Consider the following 24,631-nt stretch of genomic DNA (forward strand, 5'->3'; position numbering starts at 1 on the left):
ACAGCCACAGCCCTCACCTGCTCTCTCACCTGGGCCCGCACCTGCACAGCCACACCTGCCCACACTTTCGTACTCTCAGAGTCACAGGCTCACAGCCAGAAACTCATTCACTCTCGTTTTATTCATTCAACAAATATGTAGAGCTCCTACTGCGTGGCAGGTACTGGGTTACGAGAGTGAAGAGGGGGCTGGCCTGGTGGCGCAGCAGTTAAGTGCCCGCGCTCCGCTTTGGTGGCCCGGGGTTCACGGGTTCAGATCCCAGGTGAGCACTGATGCACCGCTTGTCAAGCCATGCTGTGGCGGCATCCCATATAAAGTAGAGGAAGATGGGCACGGGTGTTAGCCCAGGGCCAGTCTTCCTCAGCAAAAAGAGGAGGATCGGCATTGGATGTTAGCTCAGGGCTGATCTTCCTCAGACACACAAAAAAAGAGTGAAGAGAACTTAAGAGGAATGGCTATGCCACCTGTGGCAGGAGAGAGAGACAGCAAATGTGATAGTACCTCACGATACACTCTGCGCAGCAGACTAAGTGATAAACGCTAATGGGGAAAATGAAGCAGTGCTCGGGGTGGGGTTCTGGGGTGGCTGCTGTAAAAAGGGGTCTGGTCTGGGCGGGCCTCACTGAGGAGATAGTGAGTGAAGACCAAAAGGAGGAGCTGCGGATGGGCATGAGCAACGGCTGTTGTGGGAGCAGCCCAAGGTGTTGGGGGAACAGAGGTCGCTGTGGCTGGAGCAAGCCAGTGGGGCAGCGGGACATGAGACCAGAGTGGCGCCAGTCACATCGTGGGGGCATGGGAGGGACCCTGCCTTTGACCCTGAGAGCAGAGCTGTTGGAGGATGGAGCCTAGGAGGGGCATATCTGACCGGGGCCCTAATAGGGCCCTCTGGCTGCTGTGCTGAGAGGCTGAAGGGGCCCGGAGGAAGTTGTTGAATACTCCGGGTGAGAAATGGCAGTGGCTTGGGTAGGTAGAAGTGGAAGGGTGGATTCTGGATATATTTTGAGGTAGGGCCAACCCCGTTGGTTGATGAAAGGATTGTGAGCTGTGAAAAGAAGATTGAAGGTTATCGTAGGTGTTTGGTTTGAGACTCTGGGAGGATGGAGCCCCCATCCATTAAGAAGGGGAGGAGGACCATGGAGTCGGGGATGTCTGTGAGCTTGCAGATGGGGTACTGGCAGGCCATGGGATATAAGGCTCACATTCAGGAGAGAGGTCAGGGCTGGATGTTTAAATGTGGAGTATTAAGCACACAGGTGGACTTTAAAGCCAGGAGACTTTCACCACCAGTGAGTGCAGATAAAGAGCAGAGCATCGGGCTGACCCTGGGTCTCCAGCGAGCAGACGAGGGGCCAGCACAGAGGGCCGACATGGACTGGGCAAGGTCCAGAGGCCATGGGGAAAGAGCACCAGGAGTGAGCTGCTGTGTCCAAAGTGGCTGACGGGTCAGGGAAGCAGAGGGCTGGGAACTGACCTCTGGCTTTGGCAACATGGAGGTCACTGGTGACCTTGATGAGCATCTCTGTGACACAACAGGGAGAAGAAGCCTCATGGAGTGAGTTCGAGAGAGACAAGGAGAACATCAGCGAAAATGGCAGAGGAGGGACATCCAAAGAGAAGCTACTCCATAAAAGCAGCCAGAACACTGGCAAAAGGTGTCAGAATCCACTTTTTCAGAACTCCGGAAATTAGCCAAAGGCTTGAAGCACCCTGAGGAGTGCTTATTCAAGAAGAATCTTGAATCTTGGTAAGAGCAGTGAGCTTTGTGGCATTTTAACTTGCCCTAGTTAGTGTCACCCCTGCTTCCGCTCAGGGTTAGCCTTGGGGAGAGCCTGCATTCTAGGTACTGAGAGAGCAGAAGGGACCTGACATGCAGAGAATTGTAGTTATTTGTTGTGATCTGTCTGGTGGGTCCCTGGAATGCCTCACTTGAAAAGAACTAAAGGAAAATGTGAGGACAATGTCTCACCAAATAGAGAACATCAGCGAAAAGAGAGAAATTATAAAAGGGAGCCAAATAGAAATTCTGGAGCTGAAAAGTATAATAACTGGAATAAAAAACTCACTAGAGGGGCTCAACAGTAGATCTGAGCTGTCTGAAGATGGGTCAATTGAGATGATCCAGTCTGAGGAACAGAAAAAAGAAACATGAAGAAAAGTAAGCAAAGCTACAGAGACCTGTGGGACACCATCAAGCAGACCAACACGCAGAGTGGGGGTTCCAGAGGAAAGGAGAGAAAGAGGCAGGAGGAACATTTGAAGAAATTATGACAGGAAACTTCCCAAATTTGATGAAAACCAACCTACACATCCAAGATCATCAATGAGCTTCAAGTAGGATAAACTCAAAGCGATCCCTCACATCATAATGAAACTTTCGAAAGATAAAGACAAAGAGAATGTTGAAATCAGCAGAGAAGTGGCTCATCATAAGGGATCCTCAATAATATTAACAGCAAATTTCTCATCAGAAACTCTAGTGCCCAGAAGGCTGTGGGTGACATATTCAAAATGCTGAAAGAAAAAAACTGTCAACCAAGACTTCTATATCCAGCAAAACCATCCTTCAAAAATGAAGGAGAAATTAAGACATTTCTTTTTTTTTTTTTTTAAAGATTTTATTTATTCATTTTTTCCCCCCAAAGCCCCAGTAGATAGTTGTATGTCGTAGGTTCACATCCTTCTAGTTGCTGTACGCGGGACCCGGCCCCGGGTTGGACGGAGATGTGGTGCCTCGGGGCGCGCCCGGGATCCGAACCCGGGCCGCCAGCATCAGAGCGCGCGCACCCAACCGCTAAGCCACGGAGCCGGCCCAAGACATTTCTGGTTAAAAAAACAAAAACAAAAACCAGAGGTTATCAATCACTACAGTCTTTCAGGCTGAAGTGAACGGACACTAGATGAAAACGTGAATTCACATGACGAAACAGCGCCTGTAAAGGTAACTACATAGTTAAGTATAAAAGACAGTATACATGTAGTTTTTGGTAATTGCTTTTTTATTTATGTCTGATTTAAAAGACAACTGCATAAAACAATAACTATAAATCTATGTTGATAGACCTGCAATATATATTTGTGACAATACAGCATAAAGGGAGGGATGGAGCTATATAGAAACAATGTCTTTTAAAATACTGTTGAAATTAACTTGGTATTAATCCATACTAAAATTAACTTTGTATTAATCCATACTAAATTGTTATAAAATAAGATATTAATGGTAATTCCTAGGGCAACAACTAAGAAAATAACTTAAAAATATATAGTAAAAGAAATGACACTAGGAATAGTATGCTAGAAAATATCCATTTAACAAAAGGAGGCAGTAATGGAGGAATTGAGAAACAAAAAAAGATAAAAGACATCTAGAAAACAAATAGCAAAACAGCAGATGTAAATCCTACCTTATCAGTATACTAAATGTAAATGGATTAACCTTTCCAGTTAAAAGACAGAGATCGGCAGAATGCATTAAAAACCCTTGATGTGCTATCTATGAGACACACTTAGATTCAAAAACACAGATAGGTTGAAAGCAAATGGAGGGGAAAAGCTATATCATGCCAACAGTAAGCAAAAGAGAGCTGGAATGGCTATACTAATATCAGAGAAAATAGATTTTAGACAAAAATTGAGGACATTAAGAAAAAAAGAGGACATTTTATAATGATAAATCAAGAAGATGTAATAATTATAACATACATGCACCTAAGAACAGAGCTTCAAAATACATGAAGCAAAAACTGACAGAACTGAAGGGAGAAATAGACAATTCAATAATAATAGTTGGAGACTTCAATACTCCACTTTCAATGATGGATAGAACAGGATAGAACATCTAGACAGAAGAGCAACAAGTAAACAGAAGACTTGAACAACCCTGAAAAACAACTAGACCTAACAGACATCTAGAGAACGCTGCACCCAGCAGCAGAACACTCCTTCTTCTCAAGTGCACATGGAACATTCTCCAGGACAGACATGTGTTAGGACATAAAACAAGTTTCAGTAATTTTTAAAGGGTTTGACATCATACAAAGTATGTTCTCTGACCACAATGGAATGAAGTTAGAAATAAATAAGAGAAGGAAAATTGGAAAATTCACAAATATGTGGAAATTAAGTAACACTCTTAAGCAACAAATGAAAACAAAAACAGAACACATAAAATCTTAAGGGATCCAGTGAAAGCAGTGCTCAGAAGGGAATTTATGGCTGTAAACACCATAAACAAGAGAAAAGATGTCAAATCAATAACCTAAACTTCAACCTTAAGAAACTAGAAAAAGAAGAGAAAACTAAACCCAAAGCAAAGAAGGAAGGAAATCATAAAGAAGAGAGTGGAGATAAAGGGAATAGAAATAGAAAACAATAGATAAAATCAATGAAACCAAAGCTGGTTCATTGACAAGATCAACAAAACTGACAAACTCTTAGCTGGACTGACCAAGAAAAAAGGAGAGAATACCCAAATTACTAAAATCAAGAAAGAAAGACCTTACATAGAGATGAAAATGATTATAAAAAGGATTATTGTTGTTCATAGAATACTATGAACAACTGTATTCCAAACAAATTAGACAACTCAGAAGAAATGGATAGATTCCTAGAAAGACAAATGAATAAGCTTGACCCGAGAAGAAACAGAAAATCTGAATAACCTGTAACAAGCAAAGCTCGAGTTAGTAGTAATAATATAAAAAACCTTCCCACAAAGAAAAGTCCGGGACAAGATGGCCTCACTGGTGAATTTTTCCAAACATTTAAAGAATTAACACTAATCCTTCACAAACTCTCCAAAAATAGAAGAGGAGGGAACATGTCGAAAACCAGACAAACATACAACAAAAGAATGCTATAAACCAATATTGCTTATGAGTGTAGACACAAAAATACTCAATGGAGTACTAGCAAACCAAGTCTAGCAGTGTATTTAAGGATAATGTACCATGTTTGCGTGGGATTTATCCCAGAAATGCAAGACTTGTTCAACACATGAAAATCAATCAATGTAATACAGCACATTAATAGAACAAAGCAACAGCAATCAAAACAGTGTGGTACTGACTTAAGGATGGACACACACACCAGTGGAATAGAACTGAGAGTCCAGAAATAAACCTGTACATATGTGGTCAATTGATTTTCAACGATGTGCCAAGAACAGTCTCTTCGACAAATGGCGCTAGGACAACTGGACATCCACGTGCAAAAAAGTGAAGTTGGACCCTTACCTAATGCCATATACAGAAATTAACTCAAAATGGGTCAATGATCTAAATGTAAGAGCTAAAACTATAAAACTTTTAGAAGAAAACATAGGTATAAATCTTTACAACCTTGGATTTGGCAATGGATTCTTAGATATGACATCAAAAGCATGAATAACCAGAGAAAAAATAGATAAATTGGTCTTTTCCAAAATCTAAAACTTTTCTGCAAAAAAGGACATTATCAAGAAAGTGAAAGGACAACTCACAGGAGAAAATATTTGCAAACCACATATCTAATAAGGGTCTAGCATCCAGAACATATAAAGAGCTCTTACAGCCTAACAGGCGAGCATGGACAAAGAATCTGAATAGACATTTTTCTAAGGAAGATATACAAATGGCCAATAAACACATGAAAAGATGCTCAATATCATTATCATTAGGGAAATGTAAATCAAACCCACAATGAGATACCACTTCACACCCACTGGACGACTATTAAAAAAAACGAAAAACAAAAAACAAATATTGGCAAGGATCTGGAGAAACTGCAACCCTCATACATTGCTGATGGGAATGTGAACTATTGCAGCAACCGTGGAAAGAGTATGGCAGTTCCTCAAAAAGTTGAACACAAGAGTTACCATGTGACCCCACAATTCCATTCCTAGGTATGTACCCAAGAGACCTGAAAATATATGTTCATGAACATATACATGAACTTGTACAAGAATATTCACATAGCATTATTCATAATAGACAAAAGGTGGAAACAACCCAAACGTCCATCAACTGATGGATGTTCACCCAAAAAGTTGTGGTGGATCCACACGCTGGAATGTTACTCAGCTGTAAAAAGGAATGAGGTACTGACACATGCCACAACGTGGATGAGTCTCGAACACATGATGCTTGGTAAAGGAAGCCAGGAAAAGCCACGTAGTGTATGCTCCCATTTATACAAAATGTCCAGAATAGGGAAACCCATAGGGACAGAAAGTAGATCAGTCGTGTCCAGAAGCTGGGGGAGTGGAATGGGCAGAGATGACTAATGGGCACGGGGTTTCTTTTTGAGGAGATGAAAATGTTCTGAACTATTGTACAACTCTGTGAATCAACTAAAACTACTGAACTGTAAACTTTAAAATGGTAAAGTTTATGTGAATTATCGTGAATTATCGCAGCTGAGAGAGGGAGAGGGAGAGAGATGAGAGAGTAATGGAGACACCTCAGAGCGGCCAGCTTCCACAGCCCGCAGTTACACCTCAGACAGACACACCCTCCAATACAGACGCGCCCCCCCAGGACATCTGACGTGCCCCTTGCCCAGCCCAGCAGAGGCGGAAACACCACCCCCGCCCCCCACATACCCTAAGGGGTCCTGACCCTGGCCCCCCCAGGCTGCGGTGGGTGAGGAGCGCACGGACCGTGAAGGTGGTGAAGACCCAGTCTCTGGGGAGGCCCTTGGTCTTCCTGAACTTGTCGTTGATGTACCGGTTGAGGTGGTCCATGCTCCACACCGTGTTCTCCTTGAGCAGCACGTAGAGGGGGCTCTTCTTCTGCAGGAACTGAGGGGGCAGTGTGGCGCCTGGAGACCACTGCCGCAGAACACCCAGAGGTCCTGCCCCACTGAGGGGCCCTAAAAATAGTCTCACCCTAACCCAGCTACCCAGAGATCCCACAGAGGCCCCACTCCTCCAGGACACCCTGCAGGAGCCTGCCTGCCAAGACCCTCCCATAACACCTTCTTCCACTGAGACTCCTCAGCCGTCAAGTCCCCCACAGATCCTCATGGGAGGCCCCTGCCTAGACTCTTCCCATTAGGAAAAGATCTCTCCACTGAGGTCCTCACAGAGACCCCTTGCCCCTCAGCTCCTACCCCCACCCACACCTCATCCACACCCAGAGGGAACCAAGCTGGGGGTCAGAGTTGCAGGGCTTGGTCATTTCACCAGGAAGCCCTGCTGTGGCTGAGGTGAGAGACAGTGCTGACTGCAGGCAGGAGGAGCCCAGGCCACCTCCAGACCTGGACCACCTCCAAGACTGGGCCACCCCTGTGTCTGAGCCACCTCTGGGTCTGAGCATGTCTACAGCAAGCCTCTCTTTTGCATTTCTGGGCAGAGATCTTGTCCCAAGGCTGCAGGGAGGCCCCTTTCCTGTGAGGTGCCCTTACCTGGTTGGTCAAGTGGCCACCGAGGTCGCTGGAACAGGGGTCATAAAGGCTGAGGGTGAGGCGAGCGTAGCCGTGGCCAAAGAAGACCATATATGGCATGGTGCAGGCGATGAGCAGGTAGGAGCGCACGTCAAACTTCTTCCCATCCAGCAGCAGTGGATTCTGGATGTACCTGGGGGCATGTGGGGCCTGAGAACATGGCCAGCCTGGCCTGTGTCCCTTCACCCCCACCAGGGCCTGGGTCGGTTCCTCAGTGCTCCTGCCACCTGTCCCAAGTGTGACCTATGGGCTCCCTCCTCTGGCTGAGTGCAGTGTCCATTGGTAAGGGGACATTTCTGAGCCTGAACAGGTCAGAGAATTGGGAGGGAGGGCCTGGCCCCTCGATCTCAGCCTACTGCATGCATCTGGGGCACCCCAGGGTGCAGCTCTCACCAGGAGCCTGCAGGGTGGAAGCAGACTGGGCCCCTGTGGGCCGGAGGGACTGCCTGGAGGAGGAAGAAGGGCTGACATTGGGCCTTAAAGGGCTGGTGGCTTTGGAGCGGCAGGGAGGGGACATCCCAGGTGGAGGAAGCTGTAGGTCTAGAGACCCAGAGGCTGGGAGCAGCAGCTTGGGAGGCTGACAAGAAGGGAAGGGCAGCAGACAGCAGCTGTGGCAGGCGTGCGGTCTACACCTGGCCGGGATGGGGGAGAGGCTGGCTGTAGGGGGTCCTGCCACCGCTGGGCTTCCTGCAGGGCAGAGGAGCAGGGCCCAGGTTGGCGACAAACTGACCACGCCCTCCCTGCGTGTCCAGGAGCCTCTGTGGGGGGGATCTCCGTTGTGACTGCGACCCCATATAATACCCCACCTCTGCTGGCCACAGAAGGGCCTGATTAGGGGCACCGCAGGCTTCCACGGCCGAGGACTCCTCTGTAGGCTCTGCGACCCCCACAGGCACCAGCGGGGCCCAGGGTCAGCCCTCCCTGGACTGACGCCCCTCATGGCGCCCACGCCCACACCTCTGCACGATGCGTGCCTGGGGCGCGCGGAACGGCATCTTGCGGTAGATGGGGTCGTCCTCGATGCTTTGGATCTTGGCCTGGAGGGCAGTGACTTCCTCCTGGTTCCTGAGCAGAAAGATGCCTTTGCCCTGGTTGGAGGCGGTGGGCTTGCAGATCCACATCTGGGTATCTGCGGAGAGAGGCCCCTGAGCCCCGGGCGGCCCCGCCCCACCCCGGTCCTGACCACGCCCCCCTATGGGACCACGTCCACTCGCTGCCCTGACCTTGCCCCGTCCTGGCCCTGACCTCGCCCAACCACGGCTCTGACCACGCCCCATCCACCGCTGACCACGCCCAGCCATGGCCCCGCCCCTACCAGGCTCCGGCCTCCGCTAAAGCCCAGCCAGACCCTCCCACCCTGGCTCAGCCCCGACCTCGCCCTCCCTGGCTCCACCCTTCCCCTCCCTGACCATGCCGGAACCTCGACCTCGCCGGACCTTGACCTGGCCTCATCACACCCCCACCTTGGTCCAGGCCTGAACCCATCTTCCCGGAGCAGGGCTGGCATCCAGCGGCCTCTCACCATCAAAGAGGGTGAAAAAAGCCTTTCTCTCCTCGCTGATGTCCAGACGGTAGGTCTCTGGGAAAAATTCTTCCATTTTCAGGACCCTGGGGGAGCAGGGAGGTGGGGAGCACACGGGAGCGCTGTCCTCCTCCCGGCAGGCTTAGCCAGCCATTCTAGGGGTCTGACTGAGGGCGGCTGGGGGGAGAGTGTGTTGGGCTCCAGGCACTCGCAGCTTTTGGTCCCCCCTACCACCAGCTGTTCCCTCTGCAGAGCCTTCCCACCTTCTGTTCTTTTGCCAGGAGTACTCTTTTCCTGCTCCTTGCACACCTGGGTCCTCTGCAGGCTGCAGGTGCCTCCCCCATACCCTGGCCCCTTCTCCCTCCCCCTGCCTCATCTCAGGCATTTGTGAGCAGTCAGTCAGAGCTGTGTCCCCAGGCCAGGACAGTGACTGGCATGCACCGAGTGGTCAGCATGGTCAACGCTCTGGGCTAGTCCAAACCTCTTCCCCTGGCTCAGGATGCCCTAACCCCTGTCATCTACCACCAGGCCATTCTTGAGTTGAGGGCAGAGCGGCCCCTCCCAGCTGGGCTGAGTGCATCTACCTCTGTGGCCTGAGGCGTCCTGGGCTGGTCCTCGTGGGTTCCTCGAGGGCAGGTGCTGCATCCTTTCCAGATCTGTACCCCAGGGGACACAGGGCCTGGCCTGAGTGGCCACTCAGTAGTGTGTGGAGAATGGGTGGGTGGGGGTCTGGAGAGGTGGGGGAATGGGTGGGGGCTTTGAGGCAGATAGGTGGGTGGTAGGTGGATGGATGGAGAGGTGGTCTGGTAGATAGACACATGGATGCCTGGGGGAACAGATCAGAGTTGCTGACAGAAATGGGTAGGGTGGAGGTGGACGGCTGGACGTGTAGATGTAAAGATGATGTTGTGAATGACCAGGTAGTGGGTAGGCTGCCTGCCTGGTGAGGGTGGATGGGGGAGGCAGATGGTGGGTGGTTGATTGGATGGGTGGGCAGATGTGGAAATTGTCTGGCAAATGCATGGTTGAGCGAGTGGGCAGGTCAGAGAGATGAGTTCACTGAGTGGCTCGGCACGGCTGTGGGGTGGTGGTGAAGGGTAGTGGATGGACAGTGAGTGGAGAAGGAGCTGTGGGGACAGGTATGGGTGGGTGGATGGCAGTGGGTGTGGAGGCAATGAATGACTAAATCGGGAACACCAGTGGGTGGTCCGTGGTTGGTGTGTGTAAGGATAGCTGGGTGGTCCGAGGGGCAGGTGGATGGAATGGGGGGCAGGTGTTTGGGAGTGGAGACAGATTGGTGAGTGCCTGGATGGGCCAGTGGGAAGATGCGTGGGTGGATGGATGTTGGTGAGTGGACAGAATAGTGAGCAGACGGATTCCGTGGAGGGCGGCCAGGACCAGCGACTGACGTACATGTCAGATGGGTCGGTCTGTGGGGTGGGGTGGGTGGACAGGATCTACTGCTTTAAAGGACAGATGGGTGCATGGCGGGTTGATGGCCAGTGCCAGGTGGGCCAGGGCTGGCTTACCTGGCCTGGGCGCCCAACGCTGCCTTGTTGATCTTGCTCAGGACCCGCGAGTATACCCTCAGGGCACTGAGCAACCCGATCTTGGTGGTGAGGAGTCTGTTGTTGGGCAGCTGGTACAGCAGCTGCTCCCCTGGATGACAGAGCCCTGGGCAGCATGTGGGTGACTGCCACAGGGCTGCAGCCACCCAGACCCCATGGCCCTCACCACGCCCCACCCCCCCCAGCCCCCATGGAGGGCTGTGGTGCTGCTCGCCCCGTGCTCTGGCCCAGCAGGCCCTCGCAGGCTGCGGGCAAGCCCCGGCCCCTCTTCCCGGCTACCTTCCCGGAAGCTGCAGTAGCTGTCCCGGCTCTTGACCTCGCACCACTTCAGCTTGTAGTCCTCCCGCCCGCTGTCCTGGATGCGCTGCCAGCCCTTGTTCTTGCAGTAGGAGCTGATTCTGCAGGGCAGGGGCAGCCGTCACCCTGGGGGGAGGGGGGCATGCCAGGGGAGGGGACATGGGGGCCAAGGCAGCAGAGCTGAGGCTGGGCTGGGCCCTGGGGGCAGCGGGGCTGGGCCTGGCTTGAGGCCCCCACTCACATTGAGGCCCCGTTGGTGCCCCCGATGTAGAAGAAGGGGCCCTGCCCGGGGCTGGGCAGCTGTTTCTCTCCCTCCAGCAGGTGCTTCTCCAGGAGGGCGGCCCGGGGCCCAGCAGCTTCAGTGTCATCCAGGTCTGGGGGCGGGTGGGTGGTCAGAGGCTCTGGCCTGGCTGCAGGCTCTCCCACCCCCTCTCGGCCCCTGCCTCAGACCCCACCTGCATCTTGGTCCAGCTGGCTTAGCTGATGCAGGAGCCCCTCCTCCTGGCCGCTCCCCATCAATCTCTCATGGGCCCAGCCTGGGAACGGAGTGGGATCAGGGGGTGGTGCCCATTCAGAATCCGGCCTCAACCAAGCCCAGCCATTTCCAGCAGCCCCTGGGAAGTGCCCCCAGTCTGTCTCAGCCCATCTCAGCCCAGGCTCAGGCCTGACCAGTGGACCTGGGCCGGTCACAGCTCCTAGGAGAGAGGGGACAGTCCCTACCACCCAGGGCCAGCCTTGGAGCAGGCAGGGCCCCTCCTTACCAACAGGGCAGGGGCTCTGTGCAGGGAAGGGGCTAGGATGTGCAGCTGGACCTGGGGGCAGACATGGTGCAGGGATGTGCCCAGGAGGGTGGGGTCACAATGTCCATCATGACATCACAGGTGACCCATTTCAGGCAGGGGTGATGGGGTCGTGCTTGCCCTGGGCAGGGGCTGGGTTTCAGGGCAGGCAGGGGCATGCCTGCTGTGGCTGCCCATGGGGGTGGCCCCCCCCACACTGTGGACAGCAGCGGTATCCCCTCTCTGTGCCTGTTCAGACCCTGACTCTGCTGTCCTCTGCCCTGCTCAGCTGGCCCAGACCCCACACCCAATGCATGGCTTCCTGCTGGCTCCTCTCCCAGGGCCGTGTGTGGTCCCCCCATGAGAACACCTTCCCTGGGATGGGGCACCTGTCCTGGGGAGGCCCTGGCCTGGCGGGGGCCTGCATTTGCCTGGCACCCGGGGACGGCTCTGCCCGACCCCTGTAATCCTTGACTGCTTGCCTCTCTTCGCGCTGACCTGGGTCCAATTGGGTAGTCCCCGGCGGTGGTTGAAGCAGGTGCGGCTTTGGGCCACAGGTGTGGGGGCACTGGGGCGGGTGCGCCTCTGGGAAGATGTCGCCCCCACCCCCCTGCAAGACCTTCTGGCAGCTGGTGGTCCTAGTCCTTGGACTGGGCACAAGGTCAGGCCCACCCTGCCCAGGGAGGGACGCCTCCCGGGGTCCTGGACTTGGGTTTCTGCTTGTGGCTGGCTGCTGTCTCTGTGGTGACCGTGGGGCCTGGTGCCCCGCAGGACCAGGGCCATCTCTGCATCCTGTCTGTCCCGGGCGAGGTCTCCCCTGCAAGGACCGTCTGCCTGGTGTTGCCGTGCTCGGCCTCGGTGCTGGCTGTAAGGAGGGCCGCCGTCAGGCCTGCGGGGGTTGGGAGGGGCACCCTGGCCCTGAACAGGTGCCTCCCCAGAGTCGAGGGTGGCTCTGTGTCTGAGGCAGGGCCGGGCAGCGAGGTGTCCAGGAGTGTCCTCACTGCTGCCTGGGCCCTGCCCGCAGGACAATCCCTTCTTTTGAGCACCTTTTCCCGTGTGGCCAACTCGGGAACATTTCAGGGAATTTTCGACGGGTCCTTCCCAGTTTTGGGGCCGTTTGGGAGGCAAGGACTTTCTGAAGGATTGAAAACACTCAAGCAGTGGAAAGGCAAGCAACTGAAAAGCTGGCAGGACAGAGACGGGGCTCCCGCTCCTGCAGACACACAAGCTGGTCACCAAGAAATGCTGACTGACCCTCGGTGCGCACTCAGGACGGAAGAGGAACTGTGAAGAGCTGTCAGCATGACCACGGGAGCAGGCGGGGAAGGAGGGAGAGCCTGCTGAGAACAGGGAGGGTGTGTGTGTGGGCGTGCACAACTTTCCACATTGCCTGAGAGACCCCAGCCCTTTCCCACTTGGTTCCCAGCACCCGTGGCAGGTCCAAGGAGTCCTGCTGGAGATACGGGACCCCCAACATTCTGACATTCAGCACCTGCCCACAGCACTCTGAAGTGAGTGGCCCTGGTGGGCCAACAGGAATCTGAGGGTGAGTGAGAGCTTGGCGCCCACACAGACACACACAGACCCACATATACACACTTACACAGACACACACTTGGTCATGGACATGCACAGGCACACACACAGACACTCGGTCACACACACGCACAGACACACACCTGGTCATGCACAGACACACACTCAGTCACACACACACAGACACACACCTGGTCTTGCACAGACACACAGTCACACACGCACAGACACACACCTGGTCATGCACGCACACAGACACACACACAGACACACTCAGTCACGCACATGCAGAGACACACACACAGAGGAAGAGGAGAGGGAAGAAACAGGATAACACAGAAGTCAGAGGAAACCACCCCCAGAAGGTGCTGGGGGAGCAGGAGAGTCCTCACCCCGGAAGAGGTCTGGACGCTGTTAGAACAAAGGAACAGAAAATACGAAGAGCTAGTGGAAGTTAAAAATGCAACGCAACGGTCGAAGTGCAAGGCCAGGAAATCTCCCAGAAAGGAGAATGAAACACAGAAGCATGAAGGACATGGGGCTAAAGTCGCGTCCAGGGGACCCAGGGCTGGGAGGGCGGGGCGCTGAGAGACAGAGGAGGTGCCTAGGGCGGAGAAAGGTCTCCAGATGTCCCTCAGGGGAGCTCCTGAGCCCGGGAGCTGGGCTGGTCACAGCGGATTGGCTGTGACCCCCGATATCTACCTAATCTCTCCGTGCCAATTTCTTCTCCTGCAGAGTGGGCTGGGAGTGACAGCAGCCTGACTGAGTTCACACCCAGAGCGTGCTCACTGTGCGTTGCCGTGACGTGGTGAGGAGGATGAGGGCACAGCGGGGCCGTGAGCATCGCTGTGATTGCAACAGGAACACGTGTGGTGTGTGGGGAGTGAGTCCCCGTCTTCCATGGTGCAGAGTCGGGGGTAACTTCTGCCAGGGGAACTGGAGAGACAGCAGCTGCGGGCGCTCCGCAGAGATGCGGAGGCAAGTGCGGCAGCAGCAGGAGGAGCCCACGAGGCGGCCTTGGAGCTGGGGGGACGCTGGTCTCCATGCTCAGCCTTGCACCTTGATCTGGCTTTTCTAACTTTGTGTACTCACCACTTTCACAAAGAATTAAACAAGCCATGAGTTATCATTTCTCCTCATGCAAATTAACAAAGATAGAAAGAGGGCCAGGCACACAGGCTGTGGTGACCTCGGGTCTTTGCAGGGCTGGCTGGAGCCCCTGGGTCGGGGCTTGTGGCTTCACCGTCGTCCAGCAGCTGCTCTTTGCAGCCACTCAAGGCCGGAATTCTAAACAAGGCGCAGAGCTCCACGCTCACAGGTGTCCTTGGGAGGTCACTTGTCACTTAGGGTGAGACGCGTGCGCGCAGCCGGGGGTCCCGTCAGGATGGCGCTGGGAGCAGTGAGAACTCCACTGTACAATAGGTTGGGAAATCAACTGTTACCTGGTCAGGTGAGAGGACCGGCAGGAAACAGCACCCTGGTGTGTGGAGTGGGAGACCCTCGCGGACCTGAGGAGAATGTCCGAGAAAGTGAGGCAGGTCAGCGTCCAGCCAGGCGGCCCCCCGGATTCCCGTTTGTCCACACGGGTGCCAAGAGGTGCTGACATCGTTGGGCAGGCTGGCGCCTCCTGGCTGGGGGCAGGCTGTCTGGGGGTTGTGGGCCCTGCAGATTTCAGGAGGCCACCCTTCCAGAGTTTGGTTCTGGGAGACAGACCTGGTCCTGAGGGGCCGCCACCCCAGGAGGCACGCCCTTCCCTGCCTGGCCGTGCCCCTCCACCCGTGGCCCTGGGGGCGTGGCCCTCTGCGGAGGGGGCTCGGCCCAGGAAGGCCACCCACACCCACCCTCCCCTCCCCGATCTCCCTCCCCCTCTGCTCCTGGGCAGAGTCCCAAGAGGACCCACAGGGTCCCTGGTGGCCGGGGGAGGGCACAGGACGGCAGGCCCCAGCCCTCATGCCCAGCCAGGACCCCCGCTGGTGGCCCCCTGCCCCTCCTACCTGCCTGACAAGGTGGTGCGAGCCCTCTGCCAGGAAACAACAGTAGTGACCCAGCAACCGTCTCCCAGCAACCAGACCTAGGGCCCAGAGGTGAGCAGGTGGATGAGGGGGCAGGGAGCAGGGGGGTGACTGAGGCTGGAGCACGGCCCCCACCAGGCCCTCCATCCTCCCCAGTATCATCCCTGAGCCTTCTCGAGACCCCCAGGTGCACGCCTGGACCCCAAGCGCTTTACGAGCCACATGTTGTCTCAGCACAGCCCCAGCGCGTGGTGCCCCCACTTTACAAAACAAGAAGTGGGGCTCAGCGCGGTCCATGCCTCCCCCGAGGGGCAGCAGGGGCTCACACCGGCTCTGGGAGACCAGCGCGCCAAGAAAGCTCCCAGCCGCTGTACCTCCAGCTGCCCTGCACGGCCCCTGGCCCCACCCTCCCACGTGGCCTTGTCCCCCTGCAGAGCCTTGCATGGGTCACGAGGGGGTCTCTGCTTAGGTTCCTTCACTTGCTTCTTGTGGGCCTGGATGGTGGCCGCCAAAATATGTGTCCACGTCCTAAGCCCTGGGACCTGTGGATGCAGTCTTACTTAGAAAAAGTGTCTTTGCAGATGTGATTAAGTGAAGGATCTTGAGATGAGATCCTCCTGGATTATCTGGTGGGCCCTAAATTCAGTGACCAGTGTCCTCAAAGAGGCAGGCAGAGAGAGAGGAGGAGACACGTTAAGATGGGAGCAGAGGCTGGAGGGATGCGGCCACAAGCCCAGGGACGCCTGGAGCCCCCAGAGCCCGGAAAAGGCAGGAAGGATTCTCCCCTGGAGCCTCTGGAGGGAGTGCCCCCCAACCTTGGCTTCTGACTTCTGGCCTCCTGAGCTGTGAGAAGGCGTCTGTTGTCTCAAGCCCCCAGTTTGTGGTCACTTGTTTCAGTAGCCCTTAAACCTCTCCTCACTAGGGGGAGGCCTCCCTGACCCCACACAGAGGCTGACGCTCTCCCAGGCTCCGTGCCTGCTGGGTCAGGAGCTGGGGGCCTTCGGGAGTCAGTCTTGCTGGACATTGGCCTGAGACCCATCTGCCCTGTGGTAGCTGTAGGTCAGCCTGGAGGGGCAGAGAGCCCCTCTGGCCAAGCCCTTGACTGACAGATTGGAGCACCCTGGCCTTGGGAGCTAGTGGCCCCCAGCCTGGGCCTGCCAGGGGCAACAGCGGGTGGGAGGAGCAGTGGGGCCTCTGGACCTCTTGGTCACCTAAGCATAGACCCTCAGAACCCCCATGGCTGTCCTCCTTTGGGATCCCGTGTCTCTCTCCCCACATCAGTTCTAGGGTCCAGACCCCTTGGAGGCTCCCAGGCTCCTTGGCCCGCCCACCATCCTGGTCCCCCACGGCTCTCCACAGGTTCTGAGAGGTGGTCCCCTGCCCACACTGTGCCAGCGAGAACTCAAACTCAAAAACTTGGCCTCATAACCTGAAAAACTGGATGGTGTGGGTGCTGCCCTGGCAGCAGCCTTTCCCACGATGGCCTGGGGCTGGCGCATCACTGCATCTGCCGCCTGGAGCCAGGCAAAGAATCATCAACCGCTGGACGCCTCTCCCTTGGGGCAGGGGGCAGCTGGGGGCCTCGTGGGTGTGCTCAGACCCTGTGTGCTGGAGGCAGGAGGGGGCAGTCCAGCCCCCGCTCCAGGGCCAGGAGGAGCAGCAGGGAAGGCCCAGTGCCCCTCCTGCAGCCATGGTTGGGGGTCTCCCAGACAGGTCAGGTCCCGCCCCCCATGGAGAGTCAGTGCCTTGCTGGGGCCAGGCCAAGGCTCTTGGATGCTGGACCAGGAAGCCCTCTTTGCTGGCCTCATGCAGCCTCTGGCCTCTGAGTCCCTCTGCTTGGCTCCTGCAGGTGTCTGCATGGTCCCCACTTAGTCATCTGCTCGAGAGGCCTTCCCGGGCTGACTTCACCCCCAAACACCTTCTCAACTGCTCTGGCTTCTTTAGCACAGGCAGCCCTGATAGCTGACACGTGCTCCCGGGCCTCATCGCCATCTGTGGCTCCATCTTAGGGACCTTCCTCCTCCCCCAGGTCGCAGAGGGCGCTCAGGAAGAAGGGAGGGAGGGAGAGAAGGAAGGAGAAAGAAGGGAGGGAGGAAGGAAGAAGGAGAGAGGGAGGAGGGAGGAGGAGGGCCTCCCTCCAGACTCTGGCCACCGAGCACTTGGGGAAGGGGGTGCAGGGTCTGGGGCTCTGTCCTCAGAGGGTCCTTTGCAAAAACACGAGTTAGGACCTGAGGACCTGCTTGGAATTCTCAGGGGAAGAAAGGGGCTTTGAGGGGGCAGCCATGAGGCTGGGGGTGGGATCAGCATCCAGAAGTCTGGTTTGGGGACAGCTTTAGACAGAGGACATCTCGATGAGATTCAGTGGGCTGAGCAACTGAGAGCAGGGCAGGGGCTGCAGGGCAGGGCCTGAGGGCAGGCCGACGGCAGGGCAGCTGCGAGGCCTGCCACCCCGGCATGGGTGGTCATCTGCCCTGCACCTGGAGCGATGGGCCTGTGGGGACCCAGTGAGGACCCTGGGCTGAGGCCCATGGAAGGATAGGTGGTCTCTGCCCCACCCCTACTCATCTCGCCCCTTACCACGAGCTTCTTGCTCTAGGCTGAGGGCGGGGTCTCACCTTGGGGTCTCCACTCCCAGCACCCTCCAGGCTCCTGGTGCTGCCTGGGGTGGGGGAGAGAGTGGCCCCGGGGGTCCCTGGGGGCACTGCTGGGCACAGGTGCTCTTCTTTACCCTGGGTTGGGGTTTTTGGGGGTCTGCTTCTCTCTTGTCCTCCTCGGGCCCCCTGGCCTGGTACAGGTTGGAGGTGCCAAGGGATAAGGTCACCTCCCTGGAGAGGGCTCCAGGGTGGGGCTCTGGGGTGTGGCTGACTACAGACCCCCTGGGTCTCTCCTGGCCCAGTGGTGGTGCCTACAGCATGGTGGCTGCACCATCTGCTCACAGACCCTCGGTGTCAGGCCTGTGGGGCCATTGTGGGGTGGGCTGTGCCATCTGTGTGCCTGAGATGAACAGTACCAGCCGCCTTGGCGCCTCACATCCTTTATTTCACCAACAATTCATTAGGTCTGCAACAGAAAGCCCACTTTGGGGTCAAAAGGCTCCCCTAGTCAGGGTCATGGGGGCTGGGGGAGTCTCGGTGTGGCCTGTGCCCTGGGGGGACACAAGGGCCCCAGGCCTGGGGATGTGTGCACCGCCTGGCTCAGGGCCGCCCCTGGGCCCCATGGACTGCGGGCCTTGCCCTCCACCTGGTGTCCGGCAAGGGGCCCCTCCTCCGGTGGCGATCAGGCCATGGATGGACGGCATTACCAGACAGTATTAGACAGAAAGACCCAGATCTAACCATGTCTGGTAAGACACCCATCGGCAGGCTGCGGTACAGGTGGCCTCGAGTCCGGCGGCCCTACCAGGATGGCCCAGGGGCAGCTTCTCCCACGGCCTGTCCCATGGTGCCCCAAGGGAGCAGGACAGTGCAGCTAGGCGGCGAGACCCGGGACCCTCCTGAGTCTGCAGAGCAGCCCCCAGAGGCCCTGCAGCCTGGTGTCTGGCTGGAGCCTCAGGGAAACCGCCTCGCGCCTGGGCTGCTCTGAGGAGGGCTTTCCCGCAGACCCCGATCCCGGCACGCAGCCCCTAGGCGCGTGTGTTTGTGGGTGCAGCTGGGGAGCCATCTGGTCGCCCTGCTCCTGATCCTGAGTAAACGCTCCCTGTGCACCCTCGCCAGTTTCCTGAATGGCTCTCGGGTGGTTAATGAGTAACAGCGAGGCCAGGGGCAGACCCCTCTTTCCCCAGGAGAGGCCGGCTGGGGCCCAGTGCAGGGTGGGGTTCCCGGGGCCCAGAAGGGCCGTCCCTGTACGTGGGGCCAGGCAGGTCTGGGGGCCAGCATCTTGGCTTCAGATCAAAAAGATAAAGCAAAGGGCCATCCTGGCCTTGCCGATTGCAGACAATGTTCCCATTCTCACCTGTGACACTGTGGGCGCTTGTGGGGGGAGAGGGAGAAATCTGTCCTTGTCGGGTACAGCACAGAATGTCCACTGCACTCGTCTTGTAGGTTGGGGCCGAGGCACCTGGACATCCCTGAGCTTCCTGCGGCCCCTTTATGGTGTGAGAGAGCCCGCCATCCACACCCAACCCCCCTGACTGGGGCCTGCCTCTAAGGGCAGGGCCAGCTCCCAATGGCGAGTGTGGCTGGGTTGCCCCAGGACAGCCACAGCAGACACATGACCCTGCATGGTGGACAGCAGGGGCTGGGCAGAGAAGGCGGGCTGCCTACTGCCAGCTCTGTACCAGCTAGAAAATGCATTTCCCCGTGTGGCGGCTGACCTGGGCCTCACGGTCCACTTCCGCTGAAAGCTCTCAGAGCCCAGCCCAGCCCATCAGAGCAAAGTGGGCCAGGCTGGGGGGTGGGCTGAGGGCGCGGGCTCCCAGGACGAGGTTGATATTCAGGACAGGGCTAGTGGCCCTGCTCCAGTCCTGGTATCCTGGCCCTCGTGGTCTCTCCCGGGGGTCAGGTCACCCCGAGAACCCAGCCCGGGAGGGAGCCAGGAAGGCTCAGCACAGAGGAGGCGCCGAGGGCCCCGAGGTGGCAGAACCGACCCCATGCTGCGCGTGGCCCATCTGTGGAGTCCAGGAGCTCAGGACAGCATGTCCTCGGGCCGCTCCCCCGCAGGCGGCAGTGGGTCACCTTTGAACATCGTTACCAGACAGTGTTAGAGTCGAGCGGAGAAATCCAGCACTGTCCGGTAAGATGCCCACAGGGGCCCCGGCGCCTCAGCCCGGGGACGCGGATGGCACGTGGTGCCTGCCCAGGCAGGCAGGCCCAGGTGGAGGCAGGGCCCCGAGGTAGGAGGCCGTGGGCGCCCCCTGCTCTCTCCAGAGTGAGGAGGCCTGGGCTGCGGGCCCCACACCAAGGCTGGAGGTACTGCTGGTGTGTGAGGTGGCCGCCCACCCAGTGCAGTGCCTCCGCCCTCTGGAGCCTTGGTTGGGGTTCTGCTTGGCCCACGCCTGCCAGGTGTGGTGGCAGCTCCTACTCGGGCGCCGTGGGCAGGGCTGATACCTGAGCGTCCTAATCCTGGATCACTGTCTGGGGGTGCTCAGTGCAGCTGCAAGAAGCCTTTCATTCTGGGGGCCGAGAAGGGGCACTCAGACACGTCCGGGCCTTGGCGGGGCTGCCTAAGGTCAACTTTCTGCCCCATCACCCCACCCAGAAGCTGCGGGCAGGACAGGCAAGGGAGCTGCGAGCAGGCCAGCTGACTCTGGGGGTGTCGGGGACTGTGGCCCGCGTGGGCCTGCGTGGAGAGAGGGAGGGCGGGGGGCTGGGCTGTGGCGGGCGGCCCCGTGGCTGCATGCAGGGCCCCGCCGTCATCATTACCAGGCAGTATTAGAGACCAGACACATCCAATGCTGCCCAGTAAGATGGCGATGGCCGCCCCGAGGTGGGTCTAGGGCCGCCCGCCGGGTCAGGAGGGATGCGTGTTGGGGGCGCTCAGCAGCCTGAGGTAAAACCACGTCCTCTTAGGGCCCCGAGGTGGCGAGGGGCCCCGGGAGGGCTGGGCTGCAGCACCTGGCAGCCCTGGAGGCCAGGACCACAGGGTGACCTCCCTGCCTGGTCAGCCCCACCGGCCCAACGGGGCCACCAGCTCCGGGCATGGGGTGGCGCCTGGAGGGGGTCAGGTGTCCTGCCCACAAGAGGCTGGCGGCCCTACGGGGCGGGGGCAGAGCGGGACCCTCTCTCTGCGTAGCCCCAGGGAAAGGCCTGGTCATCAGGCCTAGCCCGCTCAGGGTCCTGGGTGAGCGTGTGTCTGAGGCCAGCAGGGCTGCTATGGCTGGACAATAGGCTTCTGTCTCCCGAACGCCGCCCCAACGGCTGTCTCCAGCCCAGCCCCCTTCTGACCTTGTCAAAGGTGTGGAAGTGTGTCTGGACAGGGATGGAGCAGGCCATGGCTCCTAGGCACAGGCACCCGGAGGCCCTCCTCAGCCCCCACTCCACCGAGCAGGGCAAGCGTTCCCGGGCCCAGGCCACCCTCTTGCTGGCTGCCTTGCTCACCACTGGGTCACAGATGGGGCCATCTGTCCCCCACTTCTCCATGGCCCTGGGTGCTGGACGCTGCTGGGTGAGGTCCAAGGGCGGGATTGCTCTGGGCCTGCAGGAGGGGTGCAAGAGGGGCAGCCCTGCCCAGCTCGTGCCCAGTGGTCACTGTGGCCTGTGTGCCCGCTGGTCTGGGCTCCAACTGCCCAGCAGCTTGTGGGGACCAAGCCAGTCCTCAAAGGCACCCCCAGGACAGGGGTGTTCAGAGTGAGGGGGTCATAGAAGTGGGTGGCTCGGGGCCCCTGCCCTGCTCAGGGCCCACACTGGGGGCCCCTGCATGGAGCTGAGAGACCCCGGCACCCTACCCTGGGGAGACTGAGGGGTCCCGTCCTCCCTCCATCCATTCTCTGTCCCTGCACAGGCAGCACCAGGGCCTGAAGAACCGGCCAGAGCAGCTCCTCAAGTTTTTCCGCACCTTCCACCCACAGAGGCTACAGGGAGGGGGCTCCGGCCCATGCCGATTGCCCCCAGGCCACCCGGCTGACCACAACGAAGACTGCGTCCACCCTGCTCTTAGCCTCAGCTGGGTCCACCCAGTTGTCCAGCTTCGTCCTCGAAACATCCGACATTTCTCAGGACCTGACACTCACACAGTCCCAGCGTCGGGGCACTGGTGGCATGCCCATCCTCCGCACAGCGAGGTCCAGGTGCCTGGACCCTTTGGGTGACCATGACCAGGCTCCTGCCCTGAGCCCCTATCCCTGCCTCTGCCTTTTAGTGTCCATCCCACGGACCCCGTGAAATCAGTCTGCTTCGGGAATGCAAGTCCACTTTTTCCAGAGCCAAGAGAGACCATCTAGATTTTGCTTTCAGAGCTGAGTTAAATTTCAGCTCCACTCCCAGCTGCTGGGCCGCAGGGGAAGGGCCGTGGGGCTGGGGGAGGGAGATGAGCAGGGGCCCAGTGTCCCTCCCTTGTCGCCAGCCCACCGTGCACAGGCCGGCCTCCTAGCGAAAGGCCTCCAGAGCCAGAGCCTGGTGTCTCTAGTGCCCTTGGCCACTCAGGGCCAGCCCTACCTGGAGCACTGAGGGCTGGGAGACCCCACAGGCCCAGGGCTGGCCCATCTGTAAGCCAGATGGACGGACCACCACTGCTGTCTGATGTCTCATCAGCCGTCACGTTCTCACCCAGGAGGTAGAGAGCTGCACGGACAGACAGTCAGACACACAGACAGACGCAGCGCGGGTGGGCGGGTGGCACAATGCTCCCTCCTAGGTTCCAGGACAGAATCCCCTCTCTTCCTGAACTCAGAACCTGTAAATCCACAAAGAAAGACCGACACCTGGCCTGGGCCTCTGAGCACAGCTCAGCGTGGGGTCAGGGCCTGGATGTGCGCCTGGCGCAGGCTTGAGGGGCGGTGAGTCTTAAGGGCTGAAAGAAAAGTGGAAATGAGCGTCTGTTTCTGAGTGCCCCTGGTGCTTCCCTGGCCAGTTGTTGGCAGGGGTGAAGCCAGCGTGTGGTCCCCGGATGTGGGGTCTGGTTAATCATCACCATCACGACCAGGCTCCACTTGGGAAAATGGAGGAAGGAGTCGAGAGGCCTGAGCATCGCCCTCCAGGCTCCTCTTTGCAGAGCAAACACCCACCTGGAGGGCGCCCGGCTGCCTGGCCCTGGGCGGGTCCCACCTGCACAGGCACAGGGTGGGGTGGGATGCCATCCCAGTGGGAGAAACTGACTCGCCGGTAACCTGCCCGACGGGCCTTAATCAGTGGTGAGGGCCCCAGAGAACAAAGCACTGAAACCCAACCCGTGCGCCACGCTGGATCCGCCAGCCCAGGCGGGTGCTGCGGGCGGGGCGGCGAGCCGCCTGTCTACACGCAGGGCATTTCCTCCGCGTCGGTCGAGCTGCTAGGTGAAGCCGCCATTTCCCCCGGTGGCCTCACCCCACGCTCGGCCACCCTGGAGAACAGACCAGGCTCCTCGGGGGGCAGGTGACTTCCGTAGGCCCTTTTACCTTCTCCTAAATTCACCAAAAACATTCTTAAAACCTGAATTTGCAAATCAAGTGTTTGCAAGTTACCAAAACGTCTGAAAATTAACAGCGGAGTGTGTCCATATTCTATGGTTTTGTATCATGCAAAACTTATTTTGCCTAATTTGAGGTGCTGCCGATTGCTCTAACTTTTAAGCATTTCACCTGGTTACTAGGAATAAGCAAACAGAACAAAGCTGACCTCTTTTTCCAGATGCTTAGCCTGAAAAGGCCTAAAATGCTGCCAGTGCATTGATTAAAACATCGTATTTTGATGCCCTCAAAGTTCTGTTCGTCAGGAATGTGAACTGTATATTATGCTGTGAAGACAATGAGCCTCACACTCCGTCAGTGTTATCATCTCCTACACTCTAAAACTGTCCAAGAAAGCCAGCGATTTGGCGATGAAAGCCTCTCTCAGCAGCCATGCGGCAAGTTCAAAGCGGCTGTGCCCACGGCGGCTTCACCAGACGAGGTGTGTGGCTGTTCAGAGGTGTGTGGCTGCTCACGGCTACAGGGCTAGTTTGCATTTAAGTAAAGAATCTGTAGAATAGACTTTGGACCCGACTGGAGTAATGGTGTCGGCCGGCGGCCAGCCTACGCCTCTCCAGGGCGGTTCCGGCTCTGTTGGCGCCTGAGACACGGCGGGTGAGCAAGAGCCGGAATCCGGGCCAGACCGGCTCTGGCCCCATGCTCCAACCTCCAACCGTCACCAGTGTGGCCACCGGCAAAACCAAGCCCTTCCCATGAGCAAACCCAGAAACCCACCCCCAGGGCTGAGGTGCCGAGTCCTGCCCCACACCCACTTGGAGGGGACAAGGTACCTCAGGGACGTCACATCGGTGGCGGATTCAGGAAACAGCTTTCCAGAAGGTCCTGGCCAAGCGGAAGGCTGGAACCCTCGCAGTCGGCAACACTGAGCTGCCCTCTGGGTGGGCAAGAAGACGCCCACTGCCAGCGCCCATGCCCGCCTGGTCCCTGCAGACAGGGCCTGTGGACCTTGAGGGCCTGGGCAGCCCAAGATGGCTCCACACTCAACACCCAGCACGCCCGGCCTGAGGGGCCCATCTTCTCCTCGGAGAGGAACGACCACCCTTCCCTGCGTCCTGGCCCCGAGCTGGACTCAGCTGCTGAATGGTCCCGTCCGCCGCCATCGCCCTGTCCTCTTGGGCTTGGCTGTGCCGGGGACGTTGGCGTCCACCTGGAGGCTCTCCCCATGGAGCGGCCTCCCGGGCTCCTCCACCCCCGCCTCCTGCGCTACCTGCCCCAACAGGTTTGGCGCCTGAAGAAGGAGGGTGGGAGGCCACTCCCCGCCCCCAGCCCGGTGGCTGGACCGGCGTGTCCAGCACCGTCCCTCTGCCCGGGACCCACCGGGCCTCAGGACGGACATCGGAGAAGCTTTGGCACCAGTCACCCCAAATACCTGTCAGCCCGCAGTCGACAGC

At 57.5% G+C, this 24,631-nt stretch overlaps 2 protein-coding genes across 3 annotated transcripts; both read right to left on the reverse strand.

Annotated features, from left to right (window-relative positions):
* Nucleotides 1-2,850: 2,850 nt before the first annotated feature.
* Nucleotides 2,851-11,466, reverse strand: TTLL10 (tubulin tyrosine ligase like 10). Of its 2 annotated transcripts, none has more exons than XM_087447047.1 (9): nt 11,268-11,466; nt 11,054-11,186; nt 10,795-10,913; nt 10,477-10,606; nt 9,532-9,603; nt 8,948-9,033; nt 8,383-8,554; nt 7,387-7,558; nt 2,851-6,852 (listed from the first exon to the last, which is right to left on the reverse strand). In XM_087447047.1, the coding sequence occupies exons 1-9, from the start codon at nt 11,326-11,328 to the stop codon at nt 6,472-6,474; spliced, it is 1,326 nt and encodes a 441-aa protein (XP_087303173.1). In that variant the 5' UTR covers nt 11,329-11,466; the 3' UTR covers nt 2,851-6,471. The 2 variants fall into 2 exon arrangements, with proteins under 2 accessions (XP_087303173.1, XP_087303174.1); XM_087447048.1 differs by having other exon boundaries at nt 2,851-6,781; nt 11,268-11,348.
* A 105-nt stretch (nt 11,467-11,571) lies between these two features.
* Nucleotides 11,572-13,868, reverse strand: LOC147914165 (uncharacterized). The gene has a single exon (XM_087447050.1). The coding sequence runs from the start codon at nt 13,074-13,076 to the stop codon at nt 11,877-11,879; it is 1,200 nt and encodes a 399-aa protein (XP_087303176.1). The 5' UTR covers nt 13,077-13,868; the 3' UTR covers nt 11,572-11,876.
* Between the last annotated feature and the right edge of the window lie 10,763 nt (nt 13,869-24,631).

The sequence above is a fragment of the Ceratotherium simum genome, chromosome 22 (genome assembly GCF_057802395.1).
Source record: "Ceratotherium simum simum isolate JZ-2026a chromosome 22, ASM5780239v1, whole genome shotgun sequence".
Lineage (NCBI taxonomy): Eukaryota > Metazoa > Chordata > Mammalia > Perissodactyla > Rhinocerotidae > Ceratotherium > Ceratotherium simum.